Consider the following 19,356-nt stretch of genomic DNA (forward strand, 5'->3'; position numbering starts at 1 on the left):
CTCCTGCCTCAGCCTCCCACGTAGCTGAGACCACAGCACGTGATTGCATGCCATCGCATCCTGTTAATTTTTGTATTTTTTGTAGAGATGAGGTTTCACCCTGTTGCCTAGGCTGGTCTGAAACTCCTGAGCTCAGGTGATCCACCTGCCTTGGCTTCTCAAAGTGCTGGGATTATAGGTATGAGCCACCATGCCTAGCCCCACAAATTTTTATATGGTGTATTTTCACTATCAGTTAGTTCAAACTATTTTCTTTTTCCCACTGATTTCTTCTTTAACCTATGGATTATGTAGAAGTGTGTTTAATTTCCAAACATTTGTGTGTTTTCTAGGTACTTCATTGTCAGTGATTCCTAATTTCATTTCACCAAAGAACACATTATGTACGATTTTCATCCTTTGAAATTCACGGATGCTTTTCTTATGGCCTAACATGTGATCTGTCTTGAATATACCATGTGCACTTGAAAAGCACATGTATTTTACAGTTGTTGGGTGCATTATTTTGCAAAATATTAATTTTATCAAGTTGGTTGCTAATCCATATATCTTCACTGATATTTTTTGTCTTTTTTTTTTTTTTTTTTTTTTTGCCAGTTGCTGAGAGATAGATGTTAAAAATCAAGGCCAGGACTACAGTAAGGCTGAAATCATTGAAGTGCTTGGAGCAGAACTGAAAGAGGTACTTACTAACTTTTAGGGTTGTATAAGTACAGTGTTGTTTGAAGCTCTGTGTGCATTTCTGTAAAGACTGGTCTGGAAAACAGACCAGAGGAAAACATTTCCTTGCTTTTCTGCTCTGCTCTCACAGGAAAACAACACAGTAAGCATCAACACCAAAGACTTCAGTGACCCCCAGATATGTGGGGATTTCCCCTATCAGCAAGCAAGCAAGCAATCAGTTCTGCAGCAGACACCAACTGCGTATCCTCCAATTTAATTCTGACACTATCTGCCTGGAAATAGCATCAGATCCCTCAGGCTGAGGGCTCAGTCCCTAAGACTGCCATCTCTTCAGACACCAGTTGCAAGTCTGGGCCTCTAGAACTTCTGACCAACCGGGCTTCAAGTTGGCGTTCCCAGACATTTACAGTGGCTCATGGCTGGAGGATCACTTGAGGCCAAGAGTTCAAGACCAGTCTGGGCAACCAGTCTCAAGAAAATAGAAAGTAAAATTAGCTGGGCATGGAGATACAAGTTTGTGTAGTCCTAGCTACTTGGGAGGCTAGGGTGAAAGGATCACTTGAGTCCAGGAATTCAAGGTTACAGTGAGCAGTGATCTGTGCCATTGCACTCCAGCCTGGGCAACAAAGCGTGATCCTGTCTTAAAAAAAAAAAAAGAAAAAAAAGATGGGGTTCTCACAACTTCCTTTTTGGGTTCAATTAATTTGCTGAAGTGGCTCAAAGAACTCAAGGAAACACTTATGTTTGCTGGTTTAATATAAAGGATATTACAAAGTATATAGATGAAGAGATGCATTGGGCAAGGTATGGGGAAGGGACATATTGTTGGAAGCACAGAATAGGCAAGACTCCAGAGAAAGTTTCTCTTCTCTCCCCACTTCTTGCTGCCATTGTCTGTTAGGTTTGATCCACAATAGATTGCATTCTCCTTTTCCATTTCCCTCATATTTGTCATGGCCCTTTTGAATCCTGCCATTCACTGTTCTGATTTTCACAGTGCTGGGGGTCATCAGTATGTTCCTGAGGTGGAAGAGCACTCACTTCAGACCAAGGATGACAGAGGTGTGGGGAGCAAACATACACTTAGAGGACAGGGCAGACCAAGTGAATGACAACTCTTTCCATCATACCCACCCTCAAATCATGAGGTACTTATCCACTTTTACCTTTGAATACAGGACTGTGGTTCTCCTATGCAAAGACGGCAGGGAGTGGACGCTAGGAGGGTAAAACAACGCTGTGAATCAAGCTCAAGAGATCTCCCTCGGAATTTCATTAAACTACTACCGGAGGTCATATACTAAACTAGTAATCCCTTAAGGCATAAAACATGTTAAAACCACTTTATTGAGCCATAATTCACATACAATTCACCCATTTAAACTGTACAATTCAATGGTTTTTGTATATTCACAGAGTAATACATTCATCCTCACAATTTTATTTTATTTTGAGACAGAGTCTTGCTCTTTCGCCCAGTGCAGTGGCATGATCTTGGCTCACTGCAACTTCCTCCTCCTGGGTTCAAGTGATTCTCCTGCCTCAGCCTCCCAAGTAGCTGGGATTACAGGCACACGCCACCACACCTGGCTAATTTTTGTATTTTTAGTAGAGAAAGGGTTTCACCATGTTGACAAGTCTGGTCTCAAACTCCTGGGCTCAAGCATCACCACAATTTTAGATCGTATTTATCTCCCAAAGAAATCCAGCTCCCCTTTGCTATCACTTCCAAACCCCCATGCCCTCCAGCCCTAGGCAACTGTTAACGTGCTTTTTCTTGACAGATTTTCCTGTTCTGGACATTTCATATAAATGGAGTCATGCAGTATGTAAATCCTTCATGACTAGCTTCTTTAACTTACCATAATGTTTTGAAAGTTCATCCACGTAACGTGTATCATTATTACTTTCTTTTTATGACTGAATAATATTCTAAGATATGGAAAAGGTATGACATCTTGCTTACACATTCATCAGCTGACGGATGCTTAGGATGTTTCCATTTTTTGGCTACTGTGAATAATGCTGCTGTGAAGATTCATGTGCCTGTTTTAGTGTGGAAATGTTTTCATTTCTGTCAGGTAGACCTGAGGAGTAGAATTGGAGATTATATGCTAACATGATGTTTAACCATTTCAGGAACTGCCAGATTGATTTTCACAGCAACTGGACCATTTTACATTCCCACTAGCAGGGTAAAAGAGTTTTTATTTCTCAACATCCTTGACAACACTTTAAAAAAATTATAGCCATCGTAGTAGGTGTAAAGTATTCATAGTATCTCATTACTGTTTTCTTGTGCATTTCCCTAATGGTTAAGAAGGTCATGGGATTTTTTTTTTTTTCCTGAGATGGAGTCTTGCTCTGACACCCAGGCTGGAGTGCAGTGGCGTGATCTTGGCTCACTGCAACCTCCACCTCCTGGGTTCAAGCGATTCTCCTGCGTCAGCCTCCTGAGTAGCTGGCATTACAGGCGCTTGCCACCACGCCTGGCTAATTTTTGTATTTTTAGTAGAGATGGGGTTTTACCATGTTGGCCAGGCTGGTCTCAAACTCCTGACCTCAAGTGATCCACCTGCCTCGGCCTCCCAAAGTGTTGGGATTACAGGCGTGAGCCACCACGCCCAGCCGGTCATGGGATTTTATTATACTTTTATGCATGATAGGAGTAAACAGAATCTGCAAACTCCTCTTTTTCCTTAACATAGAAACCGTATACATATTTATGTCTTCTAGAAAAACAGAGATGAGTTTAAGCATTATCAGGGCAGCGAATTATGACATAAACAACAGGATTTAGGATTACTATTGAAATATGAGGTCTTAAAGACTCCTTTGCACAAATAATACAAATAAGCAAATTATAGACAGGAAAATAGCTCAGGATGATCAGAGTTATCTGTCTACTGACCAGGAGAGTAACGCTGATATTCACTGAGTGTTCTCAATTCAATAGTTTATCATATCAGGTTCTTTTAAATGGATTTTATGACACAGAGTGGTGTCTTTTCCCCTGTAGCTCCATAGGGAGAACACATCTCCATATTTTTAAAAGATTCCTTTTTACTACTATTAGGTGGGTCTGCATCCTTAAGAATTTTACTTGTTTGCATGATGACAAAACAGGACTGAAAAGCTCAATACATATTACAAGGAAATGGAAAATGGAGTCAACAATTTTTGAAGTTAAAATGTAATTTGAAGTTAAAATGTAATAAAGAGCATATAATGTTTTATAGTCATAATGGGATTTTGTGTTCCACACTGGACACTCCTGTCTTTGCCTGCCCTCGTTCACCTCTTCTGCCTCATGATCCACAGTTGGAACCCCTTAAATAATCAATGTGGCAAGTAAATCAAGGAACAGGACATACGTAGCTTAGAAGATGTAAACATAAATGTTAAGATGTTGCTTAGAGATCCATAGTTACTGAGCCAGCTAGGAATGAGCTGTGTGGTGATGTTAAGTATCGTTAACCATCACATTCAGTCCTGGAGGTGGCCAGACACCAGAGTCTCCTCATTACCTTCCATCCCACCAAAATCCAGCCTCCCAACGTTGCCACTGCTGAGGAGTATGGAAAGGAGTCATGAGCTAATCACTTAGAAAAATTCATAGTAATCTCTTTTGTATGCATAGTGCACAAAGCAATTTTTCAGCTTTTATTTCAGTTTTGTGAGAAACAGGTAGAAAGACACTAATTTATTGACTACACTGACACTGAATATACTTTGTCTCATTTCATAAAAACTTACTCCCTTCATTTACAGATGAGATGGGTAGAGCAGAAATGCCTGTCTTCATTTTTCATCAGAAGAGAATGAGGCTCAGTAACATTAAGGGATATACACAACTAAAAACAGTGCAGGTGGGGATTGTAGCTTAGATCTGTCTGAGCACAGAGTTCTGGAACACTGACTGCCCTGCAGCTCAGTTACTCCACATGAGGATGAATCTGGGGTGCTCTGCTGGTCAAGAGGCAGCTCATTTCTATATCAAACTTCGCAAAAACTTCCCACTCATCCATGAGCCCCTGTAAACCTTTAAACTGGAAGTAATGGGAGGGCAGGGAGTGGAAACTGATAGACCTGAGTCTTTAATTCTTTCCTTCTCGTTTAATATTAGGTTTGTTGTTTCTCTCCACCACAAACTCAGAGAGGCAAGGACCATGCACTTTGGCCACAGCAACATGATTGACTTACGTGCTGTTCTGGTCAGACTTCATCTTCCAAGAGCTGTAACCAGGCCTCCCCTTAGTTCAATGACCCATCTCCTTCTTCACTTTCTTTTTAATCAGGCTTATACTTGCTGCTTCTTTTATGCTTTGATTTTTATGAGATCAATTAAGTGTTCTTTATTCTCCTTTCCCCTGCACTGGATTAAAAATAAGATATTGTATTGCTTTATTATTGGAAGTTACTCTTAACCTTGCATCTTTGACTTAATGACTAATTGGTATCTCCTTCTTGAGCAGTAAAAAAGACCTTAGAATGCTTTAGGTTCTTTCTCTTTCTCTCTCTCTCTTTTTCTTTCTTTCTTCTTTTTCGAGACAGAGTCTCCCTCTGTCACCCAGGGTGGAGTGCAGTGGGGCGATCTCAGTTCACTGCAACCTCCACCTCCTGGGTTCAAGTGATTCTCTTGCCTTAGCCTCCTGAGTAGCTGGGATGACAGGTGCGTGCTACCACACCCAGCTGATTTTTTTTTTTTTTTTGAGATGGAGTTTCACTTTTGGTGCCCAAGCTGGAGTACAGTGGCACGATCTCGGCTCACTGCAATCTCCGCCTCCTGGGTTCAAGTGATTATCCTTCCTCAGCCTCCTGAGTAGCTGGGATTACAGGTGCACGCCACCATGACTGTGGCTAATTTTTGTGTTATTAGTAGAGACAGGGTTTCACCATGTTGGCCAGACTGGTCTCAAACTCCTGACCTCAGGTGATCCATCCACCTCAGCCTCCCAAAGTGCTGGGATTACAGGCGTAAGCCACCACACCCGGCCCACCTGGCTGATTTTTGTATTTTTAGTGAAGATGGGGTTTCAGCATGTTGGCCAGGCTGGTCTCCAACTCCTGACATCAAGTGATCTGCCCATCTTAGCCTCCCAAAGTGCTGGGATTACAGGTGTGAACTACCGCATCCCGCCTCTTTCTATTTTTGTCTGGTGCTTTTGATCTAATTTGTTTTGAAATTCCATAAAAAGTAATCATCATTACTTGGTAAACAGAATCCCCAACATACTCACCAATTTCCTTGCTCATCATTTAAAATTTTATCTCATTCTGTCTTTTGAGTTTTTCTTTTTGCTGATTCAAATCCTTTAGAAATTCTTCCAGTGAGTCTATGAAAAAAACCTTTGTCTGAAAATGTCTTTATTTTGCCCTACTCTTAATTGCTACTTTTCCTCTATCACTTCGAAGGTATTATTCTCCTGTCTTCTGACATCTGTGTGCAATCATCTTTCCTTTTAGGTAGCATGTCTTTTCTGTTTTTCTTTTCTTTCCTTGCCTCCCTTCTTTTCAAGATTTCTGTTCTGCATTATCACTGTGATGTGTCTAGGTGTTAGATCGGCTTTCATTATCCTACTTGACACTCATTTTGATTCCTCATCTTAAAATTGACTTTATGAAAAGTTCTAAAACGCTTTTTCTTCTGATGCTCCTCCTCCTTTTTCTCCATTTATGACATTCATTAGATGTGTCTTGGGGCCCTTTTATTTTCTTCCATGTCTCTTAGTTTCTCATCTGTCTTTCACTTTTTATCTCTGTGCTGCATTATAGGTAATCTCTTCAGATATATCTTTAAGTTCATTAATTTTGAGCTGTGCTTGTTATGTTCTTTATACTTAAGATCTTTTTTATTTCTAGAAATTCTCTTTGGTTATTTTTTAAATCTATTGATTCTTTTTAGGTATTGTGCTTTCATTCTGAGTTTTTTCCATTTAAAACATTTAATATTCTTTCATATTGTCATATAATATGCAGTTCTTAATAGATGCCAACTTTATTATTTATTTAGTCTGCTGACCCGCCTGTGATGGTTATTTCCTTGTTGTTTGTAATTTTTGAGCTCATCTCGGTGGGGCAGAGGTATGCTTTGTTTTTGTTTTTAAGGGTTTTTCATGTGCCCTGGATTGAGAGAGTGTTCAAAACTATGTTACATTTACTTTTGGCTGAGTTGCAGGGGTTTCAGTGGAGCTGAAGCTGGTTCTGTATGTAGGGATTTTTACTTCTTAAAAATTAAAATTTTAGGCCACGTTTCGTGGCACATGCCTGAAATCTCAGCACTTTGGGAGGCCAAGGTGGGAGGATTTCTTGAGCCCAGGAGTTCAAGACCAGCCTGCACAACAAAGTGAGACCCTGTCTCTAAATTTTTTTTTTTAATTAGTTGGCCATAGTGGTGCCTACCTGTAGTCCCAGCTACTTGGGAAGCTGAGACAGGACAATCACTTGATACTAGTAGTGAGTCATGATCATGCCACTGGACTCCAGTCTGGATGAACTCCAGTCTGGGTGACAGAGTAAGACCCTGTCTCAAAAAAAAAAAAAAAAAATTAGATACAGACTTTCTGTTTTTCTATTTCATCTTGAGTCAAGAGTTTTGAGAAGCTGTGCTTTTAAAGGAATGGATGAATTTCATCTAAGATGTCAAAGTTATTGGCATAAAATTGGTCATAATTATTGGCATATCATTTTACTATCTGTAGGATCTGTAGTGGCATCTTCATTTTTATTCCTGACATGGGTAATTTGTGTTTTATTTTATTAATTATGCTTACTAGGAATTTATCAATTTTTTAAATACCTTCAAATAAACAACTTTTTGTTTTGTTCATTTTCTTAATGGTCTGCTTTCTATTTCTACTTAATTGATTTATGCCCATCTTTATTTCTTTTTTTCGACTTTGGGTTTAGCATATAGCATGTTTGTTATTCTTTTTCTAGTTTCTTTAAGCCTTTCTTCATTTTTAAAAGTTGTGGCAAAGTATACATGTAACATAAAATTTACCATCTTAACTATTTTGGAGTGTACACCTCAGTAGCATTAAGTATATTCCCATTTTTGTACAACCAATATCCACAACTTTTTCATCCTCTAAATGTGAAACTACATCCAACAAATAATAACTACCCTTTTCCCCCTGCCTCCAGCCCCTGGCAACCACCACAAGAAACCTACAGACTCTCTCATTATAGCGTTAATAGCCAAAAAGTGGGAGACCAGTCATTATCTTTTTGTGATTGGCTTGTTAGAACAATATCCTCATGGTTCAGCCACATTGTAGCATATGTCAAAATTTCCTTCCAAGGCGGAATAATACTGCATTGTATGTGTATGCCACATATATGTTTTATGCTGCTAAAGGAATACCTGAGGCTGGGTAATTTATAAAGAAAAATGGTTTATTTAGCTTATGGTTCTACAGGCTGTACAAGAAGCATAGTGCCAGCATCTGCTTCTGGTGAGGCCTCAGGAAGCTTATAAAAATGGCAGAGGGCAAAGGGAGAGCTAGCATGTCACATGGCAAGAGGAAACAAAAGGGAGAGGGAGGAGGTGCCAGGCTCTTTTAAACAACTAGCTATAGGGTGAACTCATATCCATGGGGAGGACACCAAGCCATTCATGAGATCCACCCCTATAATCCAACACCTCCCACTAGGCGCCACCTCTAACATTGGGGGTCACATGTCCACATGAGATTTTGAGAGAACAAATATCCAAATCATATTATCACATTTTGTTTATACACTCATCCACTGATGGACATGTGGGTTGTACCTATTTCTTGGCTATTGTGAATAATGCTGCTATGAATTTCTTTTTTTAATTTAAGTACTTAACATTCCTCTCAACACTGCTTTAGCTGTATCCTTCCAATTTTGACATGCTGTCAAATTTCATAGTTCAAAATATTTTCCCCTTATTTATTCAATGATCTGCAGATTTAGAAGTGTGTTATTTAATTTCCATGTAATTGAGGGATTGAGGGATTGTATAGGTTTCTTTTTTTTTTTTTCTTGAGACAGAGTCTCGCTCTGTCGCCTAGGCTGGAGTGCAGTGGCACAATCTCGGCTCACTGCAAGCTCTGCCTCCCGGGTTCACGCCATTCTCCTGCCTCAGCCTCCCAAGTAGCTGGGACTACAGGCGCCTGCCACCACGCCCGGCTAACTTTTTGTATTATTTCAGTAGAGACGGGGTTTCACCATGTTAGCCAGGATGGTCTTGATCTCCTGACCTCGTGATCCGCCCACCTCAGCCTCCCAAAGTACTGGGATTACAGGTGTGAGCCACCGCACCCAGCCAGTATAGGTTTCTTATTACTGGTTTCTAACGCACATTCCCTGTAACGTGGCAATCTTTTGAAGTTTATTGTGACTTATGGTCCAGCCTATGGTCTATCGTGGGGATTGTTCATGTACATGAAAAGAATGTACAATTTTTCAATTGTGGGTATAGTGTTCTGTAAACCAACAATTAGGTCATGTGGACTGGTTTGGTTCGCATCTTCTGTACAGTTGTCCCTTGCTATCCACAGGGGACTGGTTCCAGGACACCTTGTGGATACCAAAACCTGCAGATGCTCAAATTTGTTACATAAAATGGTGTACAATTTGCATATAACCTATGCACATCCTTCTGTATACTTTAAACCATCTCTAGATTTTTTATAATACCTAATACAATGTAAATGCTATATAAACGTTATACTGTATTTTAAAATTTGTATTTTTACTGTCGTTTTTTTCTGAGTATTTGTGCATTGCCATTGGTTCAATGTGCATATATGAAGAGCTGATTATATATACTACTAAGTTTCTTGCCTACAAATGCTATCAATTACTGAGATATAATTGTGGATTTCCAATTATGCTTGTGGATCTGTTTATTTCTTTTGTTCTGTTAGTTTTTGCTTCATGAAATTTAACACTCTCATTATAGGTTCATACCAGTGTACATATTCCTGATGAACACATACAGCCATGTGCCAGGTAACAATATTTTAGTCAATGATGGATACATACAATGGTGGTCCCATAAATTACAGTGGAGCTGAAAAATTCCTATCACTTGTGGATGTTGTCGTGCAACATATCACTCAGGTGTTTGTGGTGAGGCTGGTGTAAATAAACCTACTGTGCTTCCAGTTGTATAAAAGTATAGTACATGCAATTATGTATAGTATGTAATAGGTGATAATAATAAATGATTACGTTACTAGTCTATGTATTTATTGTACTATTAGTATTATTATTTTAGACTGTACTCCATCCTTCTACTTATTTAAAAAAAAAAAAGGTAACTGTAAAACAGCTTCAGGTGGCTGGGCGTGGTGGCTCACACCTGTAATCCCAGCACTTTGGGAGGCGGAGGCTGGTGGATCATGAGGTCAGGAGATTGAGACCTTCCTGGCTAACACGGTAAAACCCTGTCTCTACTAAAAATACAAAAAATTAGTCGGGTGTGGTGGGCGCCTGTAGTCCCAGCTACTTGGGAGGTTGAGGCAGGAGAATGCTGTGAACCTGGGAGGCGGAGGTGAGATTGTGCCACTGCACCCCAGCCTTGGCAACAGAGCTAGACTCTGTCTCAAACAAACAAACAAAAAACCTGCCTCAGGCAAATCCTTCAGGAGGTATCCAGAAGAAGGCATTGTTTTCATAGGAGATGACAGCTCCATGCATATTATTAACCCTGAAGACCGACATTTCAGTGGGACAAGATGTGGAGGTAAAAGACAGTGATACTGATACTCTGGACCCTGTGTAGGCCCAGGCTAAAGTGTGTGTGTCTTTGTTTTTAACAAGAAAGTTTAAAAAGTAACAAACATTTTTAAAATAAAAAATTTTTTAAATAGAAAAAAGCCTATAGAGTAAGGACATAAATATTTTTGTGTTCCTATATAATGTGTCTGTGTTTTAAGTGAAGTGTTATTACAATTCAGAAAGATAAAAAATAGTAAGTTTATAATGTAAAAATATCACAGGAAGCTAAGGTTAATTTATTATTGAAGAAAACTTTAAAAAATAAATTTAGTGATGCCTAAGTGTACTGCTTGTAAAGTCTACAGTAGTATACAGTAATGTCCTAGTCCTTAGCATACTCACACAACTCATCAACTCATTCAGTGACGCACCCAGAGCTTCAGTCCTGCAAGCTCCATTCATGGCAAATATCTTGTACAGGTGTGCCATTTTTTAATAATTTATGCAGTATTTTTACTGTACCTTTTCTATGTTTAGATACACAAATACCACTGTGTTATAAATGCCTACAGCATTCAATACAGTAATATGCTATACAGGTTTGTAGCCTAGGAGCAATACGCTATACCATATAACCTAGGTATGTAGTAGGCTACCCCATTTCTGTTTGTGTTAGTGTGCTCTACGATGCTTGCATGATGCAATCACCTAATGACACATTTCTCAGAATGTATCCCTGTAGTTAAGTGACAAATGTATATGCAAATTCCTAATGACCTGCTCTTTTATGATTGTTACCTATCTCCTGCAATATACATTGTTTTGAGGGCTATTATCTGATATTACTATAGCCATGCCAACTTTCTTATACTAATGTATATCTTTCTCTTGACCGATTTTAAATAGCTTTCTCAGCTTAGAATTTCTTTTTTTTTTTTTTTTTGAGACGGAGTCTCGCGAGTCTCACTCTGTCTCCCAGGCTGGAGTGCAATGGCGCAATCTCAGCTCACTGCAACCTCCGCCTCCTGGGTTCAAGCAATTCTTTGCCTCAGCCTCCCGAGTAGCTGGGATTACAGGCGCCCACCACCATGCCCGGCTAATTTTTAGTAGAGAGAGGGTTTTGCTATGTTGGTCAGGCTGGTCTCGAACTCCTGACCTTAGGGGATCCACCTGCCTTGGCCTCCCAAAGTGTTGGGATTACAGGCGTGAGCCACTGTGTCCAGCCGCAAATACCCAACCTAATACTACATGTGACTGGGTGTGGTGGCTCACGCCTATATTCCCATCACTTTGGGAGGCCATGGCTGGCAGATCACTTGAAGTCAGGAGTTTGAGACCAGCCTGGCCAAATGGTGAAACCATCTCTACTAAAAATATAAAAATCAGCCAGGTGTGGTGGCACGCTTGCCAGTAATCCCAGATACTACAGAGGCTGAGGTAGGAGAATCGCTTGAACCCAGGAGGCAGAGGTTGCAGTGAGCCGAGATTGCACCACTGTACTCCAGCCTGGGTGACAGAGCAAGACTTCATCTCAAACAAACAAACAAACAAAATCTCCCCCAGCCGGGCATGGTGGCTCATGCCTGTAATCCCAGCACTTTGGGAGACTGAGGCAGGGGGATCACAAGGTCAAGAGATCAAGAACATCCTGTCCAACATGGTGAAACCTTGTCTATACTAAAAATACAAAAAATTAGCTGGGTGTGGTGGTGCACACCTGTAGTCCCAGCTACTTGGGAGGCTGAGGCAGGATGATCACTTGAACCTGGGATGGTGAGGTTGCACTGAGCCGAGATCACGCCAATGCACTACAGCCTGGGCAACAGAGTGAGACTCTGTCTCAAAAAAAAAAAAAAAAACTCCCCCACACCCTTTATTCTTGCTCCTCACTTTAATGACAGAAAAAAAAAATGGATTGAGTTCTTCATTTTATAAAAAATCTAAGGGAGGAATGAACAAGAGAAAAAGAGTGGGTGGTACTGAAATTAGCGTCCAAAGGCTTAGAATACCATTTATTTTTCCACCAAGACTGAAGGGCTACTCTATTCCTAGGTTCCTGTCACCACGGATCTGTTTCTCTTGTCCTCTTTCTTCTCCAGTGCTTTCCTGAACATAAAGAGTAGACTTTGGCTGAGCATGGTGACTCATGCCTGTAATCCTAAGCACTTTGCGAGCCCAAGGCAGGAGGATCACTTGAGCCCAGGAGTTTGAGACCAAACTAAGGAACAGAAAATTTTTTTTTAAATAGCTGCATGTGGTTGCATGTGCCTGTAGTCCCAGCTACTCAGGAGGCTGAGTGGGAGGATCGCTTGGGCCCAGGAGTTTGAGACTCCAGTGAGCCATGACCATGCCACTGCATTCCAGCCTGGGTGACTCCATCTCAAAAAAAAAAGAGAGTACACTCTTCTATCTGATCTTCCAATCAGACTACTCCCATGCCTCTGGTGGGATGGGAGTAGAATGGAGCTGTATAAATGGGACAAGGCCCCCTGGGATATGACTAGAAGGGAAAGAGTGGTGCAACATGACCAGAAGGGGCAAGGAGAACAATGTAACATGGGAGGACCTCCCTCTTCCCATATGCTGTTAATAATAATGTGATCTACCCATTCTACTTAGATACAAAGTAGGGCCGGGCGTGGTGGTTCACACCTGTAATCCTAGCACTTTGGGAGGCTAAGGAGGGCGGGTTGCTTGAACTCAGGAGTTTTGAGACCAGCCCGGGCAAGGTGGCGAAACCGTGTCTCCACCTAAAATACAAAATTCAAAAATTAGCCAGGTATGGTGGTGGGTGCTTGTGGTCCCAGCTACTCAGGAGACTGCAATGGGAGAATCACTTGAGCCTGAGAGGTTCAGGCTGCAGTGAGCCAAGATTGCGCCACTGCCCCCCTCCTCAGTGACAGAGAGACCTTGTCTCAAAAAAAAAATTAAAAAGAAAAGAAAAAGAATCACTCACTAGTAAACTGAGATTTGTGGACATGATGAGGTTTTCCCTTGTATGGGCTCTCCTGAGTACTCACTATCTAGACATCAAATCACTATCTGTATAAAAAAGGTTTGTGAAAGTAATATAATTCAAGGGAATATGTTTCTGTTTATGGGAGTGAAAGGAGTGCTGAGTGATATATCCAATTATTATTATTATTATTATCATTTTTGAGACGGAGTCTTGCTTTGTCACCCAGGATGGAGTGCAATGGCGCGATCTTGGCTCACTGCAACCTCCACCTCCCGGGTTCAAGCAATTCTCCTGCCTCAGCCTCCTGAGTAGCTGGGACTACAGGTGCATGCCACCACGCCTGGCTAATTTTTGTATTTTTAGTAGAGACAGGGTTTCACTGCGTTGGCCAGGCTGATCTCGAACTCCTGACCTCATTATCTCTCCACTTTGGCCTCCCAAAGTATTGGGATTACAGGCGTGAGCCACCGCACCCAGCTGAAATACCCAATTGTTAAGTGAACAGTAGTTACAGTTAGAAGGGAAACTTGGAGAAGGCAACATGGTTATCTGACTGGAATAAAAGAAAATGGGGAATCCTGAAGGGGTGGACTGCCCCTCCACACCTGTGGGCGTTTCTCATCAGGTGGAATGAGAGACTGAGAAAAGAAATAAGACACAGAGACTAAGTATAGAGAAAGAAAAGTGGGCCCAGGGGACCGGCACTCAGCATACAGAAGACCCACGCCCCAAGCCGGCACTGGTCTCTGAGTTCCCTCAGTATTTTTATTGATCATTCTCTACCATCTCGGAGAGGGGAATGTGGCAGGACAATAGGGTAATAGTGGGGAGAAGGTCAGCCAGGAAAACATGTGAACAAAGGTCTCTGTGTCATAAGTAAGTTTAAGAAAAGGTGCTGTGCTTTGATGTGCCCATACACAAACATCTTGGTGCAATAAAGAGCAGTATTGCCGCTAGCATGTCTCACCTCCAGCCCTAAGGCGGTTTTCTCCTGTCTCAGTAAATAGAACGTACAATCGGGTTTTACACCTAGACACTGTATTCCCAGGGAGGAGCAGGAGACAGATGCCTTCCTCTTATCTCAACTGCAAAGAGGCCTTCCTCTTTTACTAATCCTCCTCAGCACAGACCCTTTAAGGGTGTCAGGCTGGGGGACGGTCAGGTCTTCCCCTTCCCAGGAGGCCGTATCTCAGGCTATCACATGGGGAGAAACCTTGGACAATACCTGGCTTTCCTAGGCAGAGGTCCCTGTGGCCTTCAGCAGTGTATTGTGTCCCTGGGTACTTTCCGCAGTGTATTGTGTCCCTGGGTACTTGAGATTAGAGAATGGCCATGACTTCTAACAAGCATACTGCCTTCAAGCACTTTTTTAACAAAGCACATCCTGCACAGCCCTAAATCCATTAAACCTTGAGTCAGCACAGCACGTGTTTCTGCAAGCACAGGATTGGAGCTAGGGTTACAGATTAACAGCATCTCAAGGCAGAATTTCTCTTAGTACAGAACAAAATAGAGTCTCTTATGTCTACTTCTTTCTACATAGACACAGTAACAGTCTGATCTCTCTTTTCCCCACAGAATCCTATCTCATGGAAGTTTCATGGTAGGCAAATGCTCAGATATCCTGGGGGAAAGACTATTTCAGAAAGGAGAGAAGAAACCTTCTCAGCCATAGCTTTTATAATTTGCAGAAAAGGACCCTTGCTGTTTTGGATTCTTTTTTTTAAATGTGAACAACACAGAGAGAAGGGAGGCAAAAGAAGCCACATGAGGCTGGGTGCGGTGGCTCATGCCTGTAATCCCAGCACTTTGGAATCTGAGGTGGGCGGATTAAGAGGTCAGCAGTTGGAGACCAGCCTGGCCAACATGGTGAAACCCTGTCTCTACTAAAAATACAAAAATTAAGCGTGGTGGCGAGCGCCTGTAATCCCAGCTGCTCGGGAGGCTGAGGCAGGATAATCGCTTGAACCCGGGAGGCAGTTAGCAGAGATGACACCATTGCCCTCCCACCTGGGTGACAGAGTGAGACTCCGTCTCAAAAAAAGAAAAGAAAAACAAAAAAAAATGTGAAACCTCTTAGAGTTTCTACAACTTGGTTAAACCTGCCTAGTTAACTAATAAACATTTACTATTAAAAATCAATCATTATGCTAGATAGTAACTATTTAGTAATACAGGTTGGGGAAGTAGAGAAGAAAGTAATTACACTGTAGGCTCCAGATAGTTTAAAGAAATTTTTCTTTTAAATGAAGTTTGAAATTTGATTTTCACAGTAAACATTTTAATCAGAAAATGACTTTTAATTACTACAAGGCTGAACTTGTGATTTTTAGTATTTCAAGTACTTTTACTTGGCTTAGAGTGATTTAGGAGGGCATTTAATCATTCCCAATTTCATCCAGGGGCAAGCAGGGGGTGGGGAGTTGGGGGTGTGTGGGAGGGAACCTCAAATCTATATAACTGTTGAAAGTGGTAGGGATGGCCGGGCGCGGTGGCTCAAGCCTGTAATCCCAGCACTTTGGGAGGCCGAGATGGGCAGATCACGAGGTCAGGAGATCGAGACCATCCTGGCTACATGGTGAAACCCCATCTCTACTAAAAAATACAAAAAACTAGCCAGGCGACGTGGCGGGCGCCTGTAGTCCCAGCTGCTTGGGAGGCTGAGGCAGGAGAATGGCATAAACCCAGGAGGCGGAGCTTGCAGTGAGCTGAGACCCGGCCACTGTACTCCAGCCTGGGTGGCAGAGCAAGACTCTGTCTCAAAAAAAAAAAAGAAAGTGGTAGGGATGAAAGTATTTTTCTTCTGTGCTACATATGGAGTCCTCCTCATTTCAACATATTGGATTTAGTTTGTATGATGTTTCCAGTTATTACAACCCTGTCATCTAGAACTTATAATTTTACCTCTTAGTTTCCAATGCTTATGCTATTTTACTTATTAGAAACTATCATAATTCTGCAAGCAAAATGACATACACCACATACACAGAGTTCTTCAGTCATTAACATCACTTACATAGTGATCCATTTTCAGTTATCATGGAATGTACACACAAAACCATGATAAACAACAATTAGTACAGACACATTGTTTCCTGTGATCTCACCTACTCCACTAAGCCACAATCCTATGGACCCTACGTGACATTCACAACCCTGTTGAGCCCATCTCATAATTCCATACGAACATAGCAAAGCAAACTCAGAAACTACTTATTCCAGTTACACAATCTCACACACAAATCACAACTAATTATTTTAAAAGGCTTACCAGCTTCTTGGAAAGTTAAATATAAACTTACCAATTACCCAGCAACTTTTCTTCTAAATATCTGCCCAGGAGAAATGGAAAAGTGCCAGCTTTATTCATAATGTATAAAACCTGCCAAATGTTCAACAACAGAAAAATGACCACACAAATTGTGGTCTATTTGCACAATGTAGTGCTGTTCAGAAAAAGAAAACTGAACTACACATGAAATCTCGCAGACATTAGGGTAAACTAAAGGAGAAATATGGAATTCCGGAACTGACAGTTACAGTGACACAAATCAGAACTATGGCTGTCTCTGCTTTGAAACTGACTGCAAAGGACACCAGCAAACTTTCCGGTGCTGCTAGTGTTGTAAACCAAAAATAAAATCCTAAGCACCCCCAGACCATCTGAATGGACTCCTCCTCTTGGCCAGGGCATTCCTAACCTGAAAAACTACTAGTAAAGTCATGATAGAAAGGCGGGGGGCGGGCTGGTCGGACAGGCCTCATTATACCCTCCTCCATTTTGGAATTACTGATAAAAAAAAAAGACCCCAAGAATGAAAAGAAACATTTACACTCTTTTCTGTGTGAAGCCTGCTACCTGCTATCCTAAGTCTTACGTCAATAACTCTCAACCCATTGTCAATCAAATAATCTTTGAATCTATCTATGACCTGGAAGGCCACTCACCTTCCAGTTGTCCCGCCTTTTCGGAGGGAATCAATATACATTTTACATGTATTTTATTGGTGTCTCATGTTGCCCTAAAAGGTATAAAACCACATAAATCCCGACCACCCTGGGCACAGATTCTCAAGATGTTCTGAGGGCTGTGCCACCGGCCATTGGTCACTCATATTTAGCTCAAAATAAGTCTCTTCAAATACTTTAGAGTTTTGAGTCTTTTCGTCAACAGTGTAAAACACGCACTAGGGCGGACACACACACACTGAGCCTCCGCTACCTGCCAGATTCCATTCCGAGGCTTTCTCATAGTGCAAAACGGACAAAAACTCCAAGTCACCCTCCGGTTCACGACCACGGATCACATCCTGAGGCCCCCACATTTAGAAGCCACAGTAGAGCAAAACCTCGCCCGACTCAGGCTCCGAGTTCTCCGTTCGACCCTCCCCAGCCTAAAGCCGGTACCCGCTTCAGGGCCTTCCCAGCCCGGCCCTCCAGTTCCTTCTTCGGCCTCCCTTAGCTTGGGGTCCGGGTTTTCTCCTCGGCTGTACAGCCGGTCCGGGACTCCCTTCACCCTCCGCAGCCCGGGCTTCCGGTTCTTTCCAGAGGTGAGGCAGGGGCCACCTAGACTTCCGCAGCCCCCCACCTCCCTCACGGTCACCCTCGCCCCAACTTCCTGTTCCTCATTCTGCCCTCCCAGCCTGGGTTCCCGGTTACTGCCTCAACCTCACCTTGCCGTCGGGGACCACCAGCCGCCTCTTCCGCGCCGGGAGGACGCGCAGCTACAGCCTCCGCCGAGGGCAAGGGTCTACGCACCCGGAAACTCCAGAAGTCTGTGGCCTGGTGTGGCTCCTGCGGCCAACGGGCTCGGCTTGAGCTTCGGGGCGCTTTCGTTGTTGGACTACGTTTCCCACAGGCCCCGGGGCCGCGGATGAACTTTGACTTTTGCATCTCTTTCCGGTGTTTTGGTTATTGAGTTAAGCCTGACTCGGGCCAGGCTGCGGGAGGAGCTTGCGGTGAAGTGTCGCCGCGCTGCCAGGCGAGGTCAGTCCACGTGGAGCCGGGAGCCCCAGGCCTCTGTACGCGGGAGCTGCGGGCGATGGTTGCTGGTGCTGTTGCTTGTTTTGGCGTCATTGTGGTGTGTGTATGTATGTGTGTGTGTGACGAGACCGTAGTGTGTGCCGTGGGTGCTCTTTGATCGGGCTCATAGGACGGTGAGTAGGGGCGGGGCCTATCGTGTGACCCTGGTCTATGGTAACGTGATCGTGTGACAGCACTGTTGTGACTGACCAACTATAAGTATGAACGGGGTAGAAGCTTTTTTTTTTTCCTTGAGCCTGTAGGAGTTTGTTTTGGGTAAAGCGTCATTTTTCCGACTCTGGGATGTTTGTGATGTAATCTCTTCGTGAGGTCTTACACACACACACACACACACACATACGCATATAGATAGATAGATAGATTAGACAGATATGTAGAAGATAGATATATGATTGATAGATAGATAGATACGATAGATAAATGAAGTTTCCTGGGAAAGGGGAAGGCATAGGTGTAGTATTCATTCCTGGGATAACTCCTCTTGCATGAATTTAGAGGCCATTTATACATTAAAGAACTACAGTATGTCCTGAGCTGTGTCCCCTGGAAACTGCTGTGAACTTAAAGAGTACACCTCTAGGCCTTGGTCGTACCTTTTTCTCGGATACAGGGCGGAGTCGACAATATTCTAGTTTCCCTCTTCGATCTGGGTGTGTTTGTTGTGTGTGATGGGCTTTTCTGGTGGTGAACAGTGTGTTCTTATTTAACCAGTCCAGGATGTCATGAGTCCTTTCTCCCTCTTGGTTATGTAGTTCTGCAAGTGAAGGCCCCCTGAAGTGGAAGACAGCATTGGTACTAATGGCCAGCTCAAGGTTAGTTTATTTTTTTGTTCATTTACCTGTCCTTTGGCCTTCCCTTCCCATTTAACAACAAGACCGTAGAGATGGGTCCCCTTGTCCTCCAGTGACTTTCCAAATGCCCATTTCCTTTTCATTGAATATTCACATACCGATTATGTGAATTGAAATCATTCA

The 19,356-nt window shown here is 42.5% G+C and overlaps 1 protein-coding gene and 1 long non-coding RNA gene across 5 annotated transcripts in view; one reads left to right on the forward strand and one right to left on the reverse strand.

The window, feature by feature from the left end:
- ZNF529 (zinc finger protein 529) overlaps positions 1–19,356 on the forward strand; it is a 53,111-nt gene that overhangs the window by 5,998 nt on the left and 27,757 nt on the right. For 2 of the 4 annotated variants that reach the window (XM_011950605.1, XM_011950604.1), the window contains exon 2: positions 598–682. Coding sequence is in view for 2 of the 4 variants with exons in the window: in XM_011950603.1 (XP_011805993.1) it covers positions 19,181–19,194 (14 nt within the window). In the remaining 2 variants the exon portion in view is untranslated. Of the gene's footprint in view, positions 1–597; positions 683–18,249; positions 18,387–19,134; positions 19,195–19,356 lie in introns of those variants that run through there. The other 2 variants (XM_011950603.1, XM_011950601.1) reach the window with 2 other exon arrangements.
- LOC105517873 lies at positions 12,376–18,466 on the reverse strand. The gene is made up of 3 exons (XR_001002731.1): positions 18,013–18,466; positions 16,642–16,721; positions 12,376–13,130 (listed from the first exon to the last, which is right to left on the reverse strand). It is a non-coding gene; the product is annotated as an uncharacterized LOC105517873 (long non-coding RNA).

Source organism: Colobus angolensis, unplaced genomic scaffold (genome assembly GCF_000951035.1).
Source record: "Colobus angolensis palliatus isolate OR3802 unplaced genomic scaffold, Cang.pa_1.0 Scaffold31, whole genome shotgun sequence".
NCBI lineage: Eukaryota > Metazoa > Chordata > Mammalia > Primates > Cercopithecidae > Colobus > Colobus angolensis.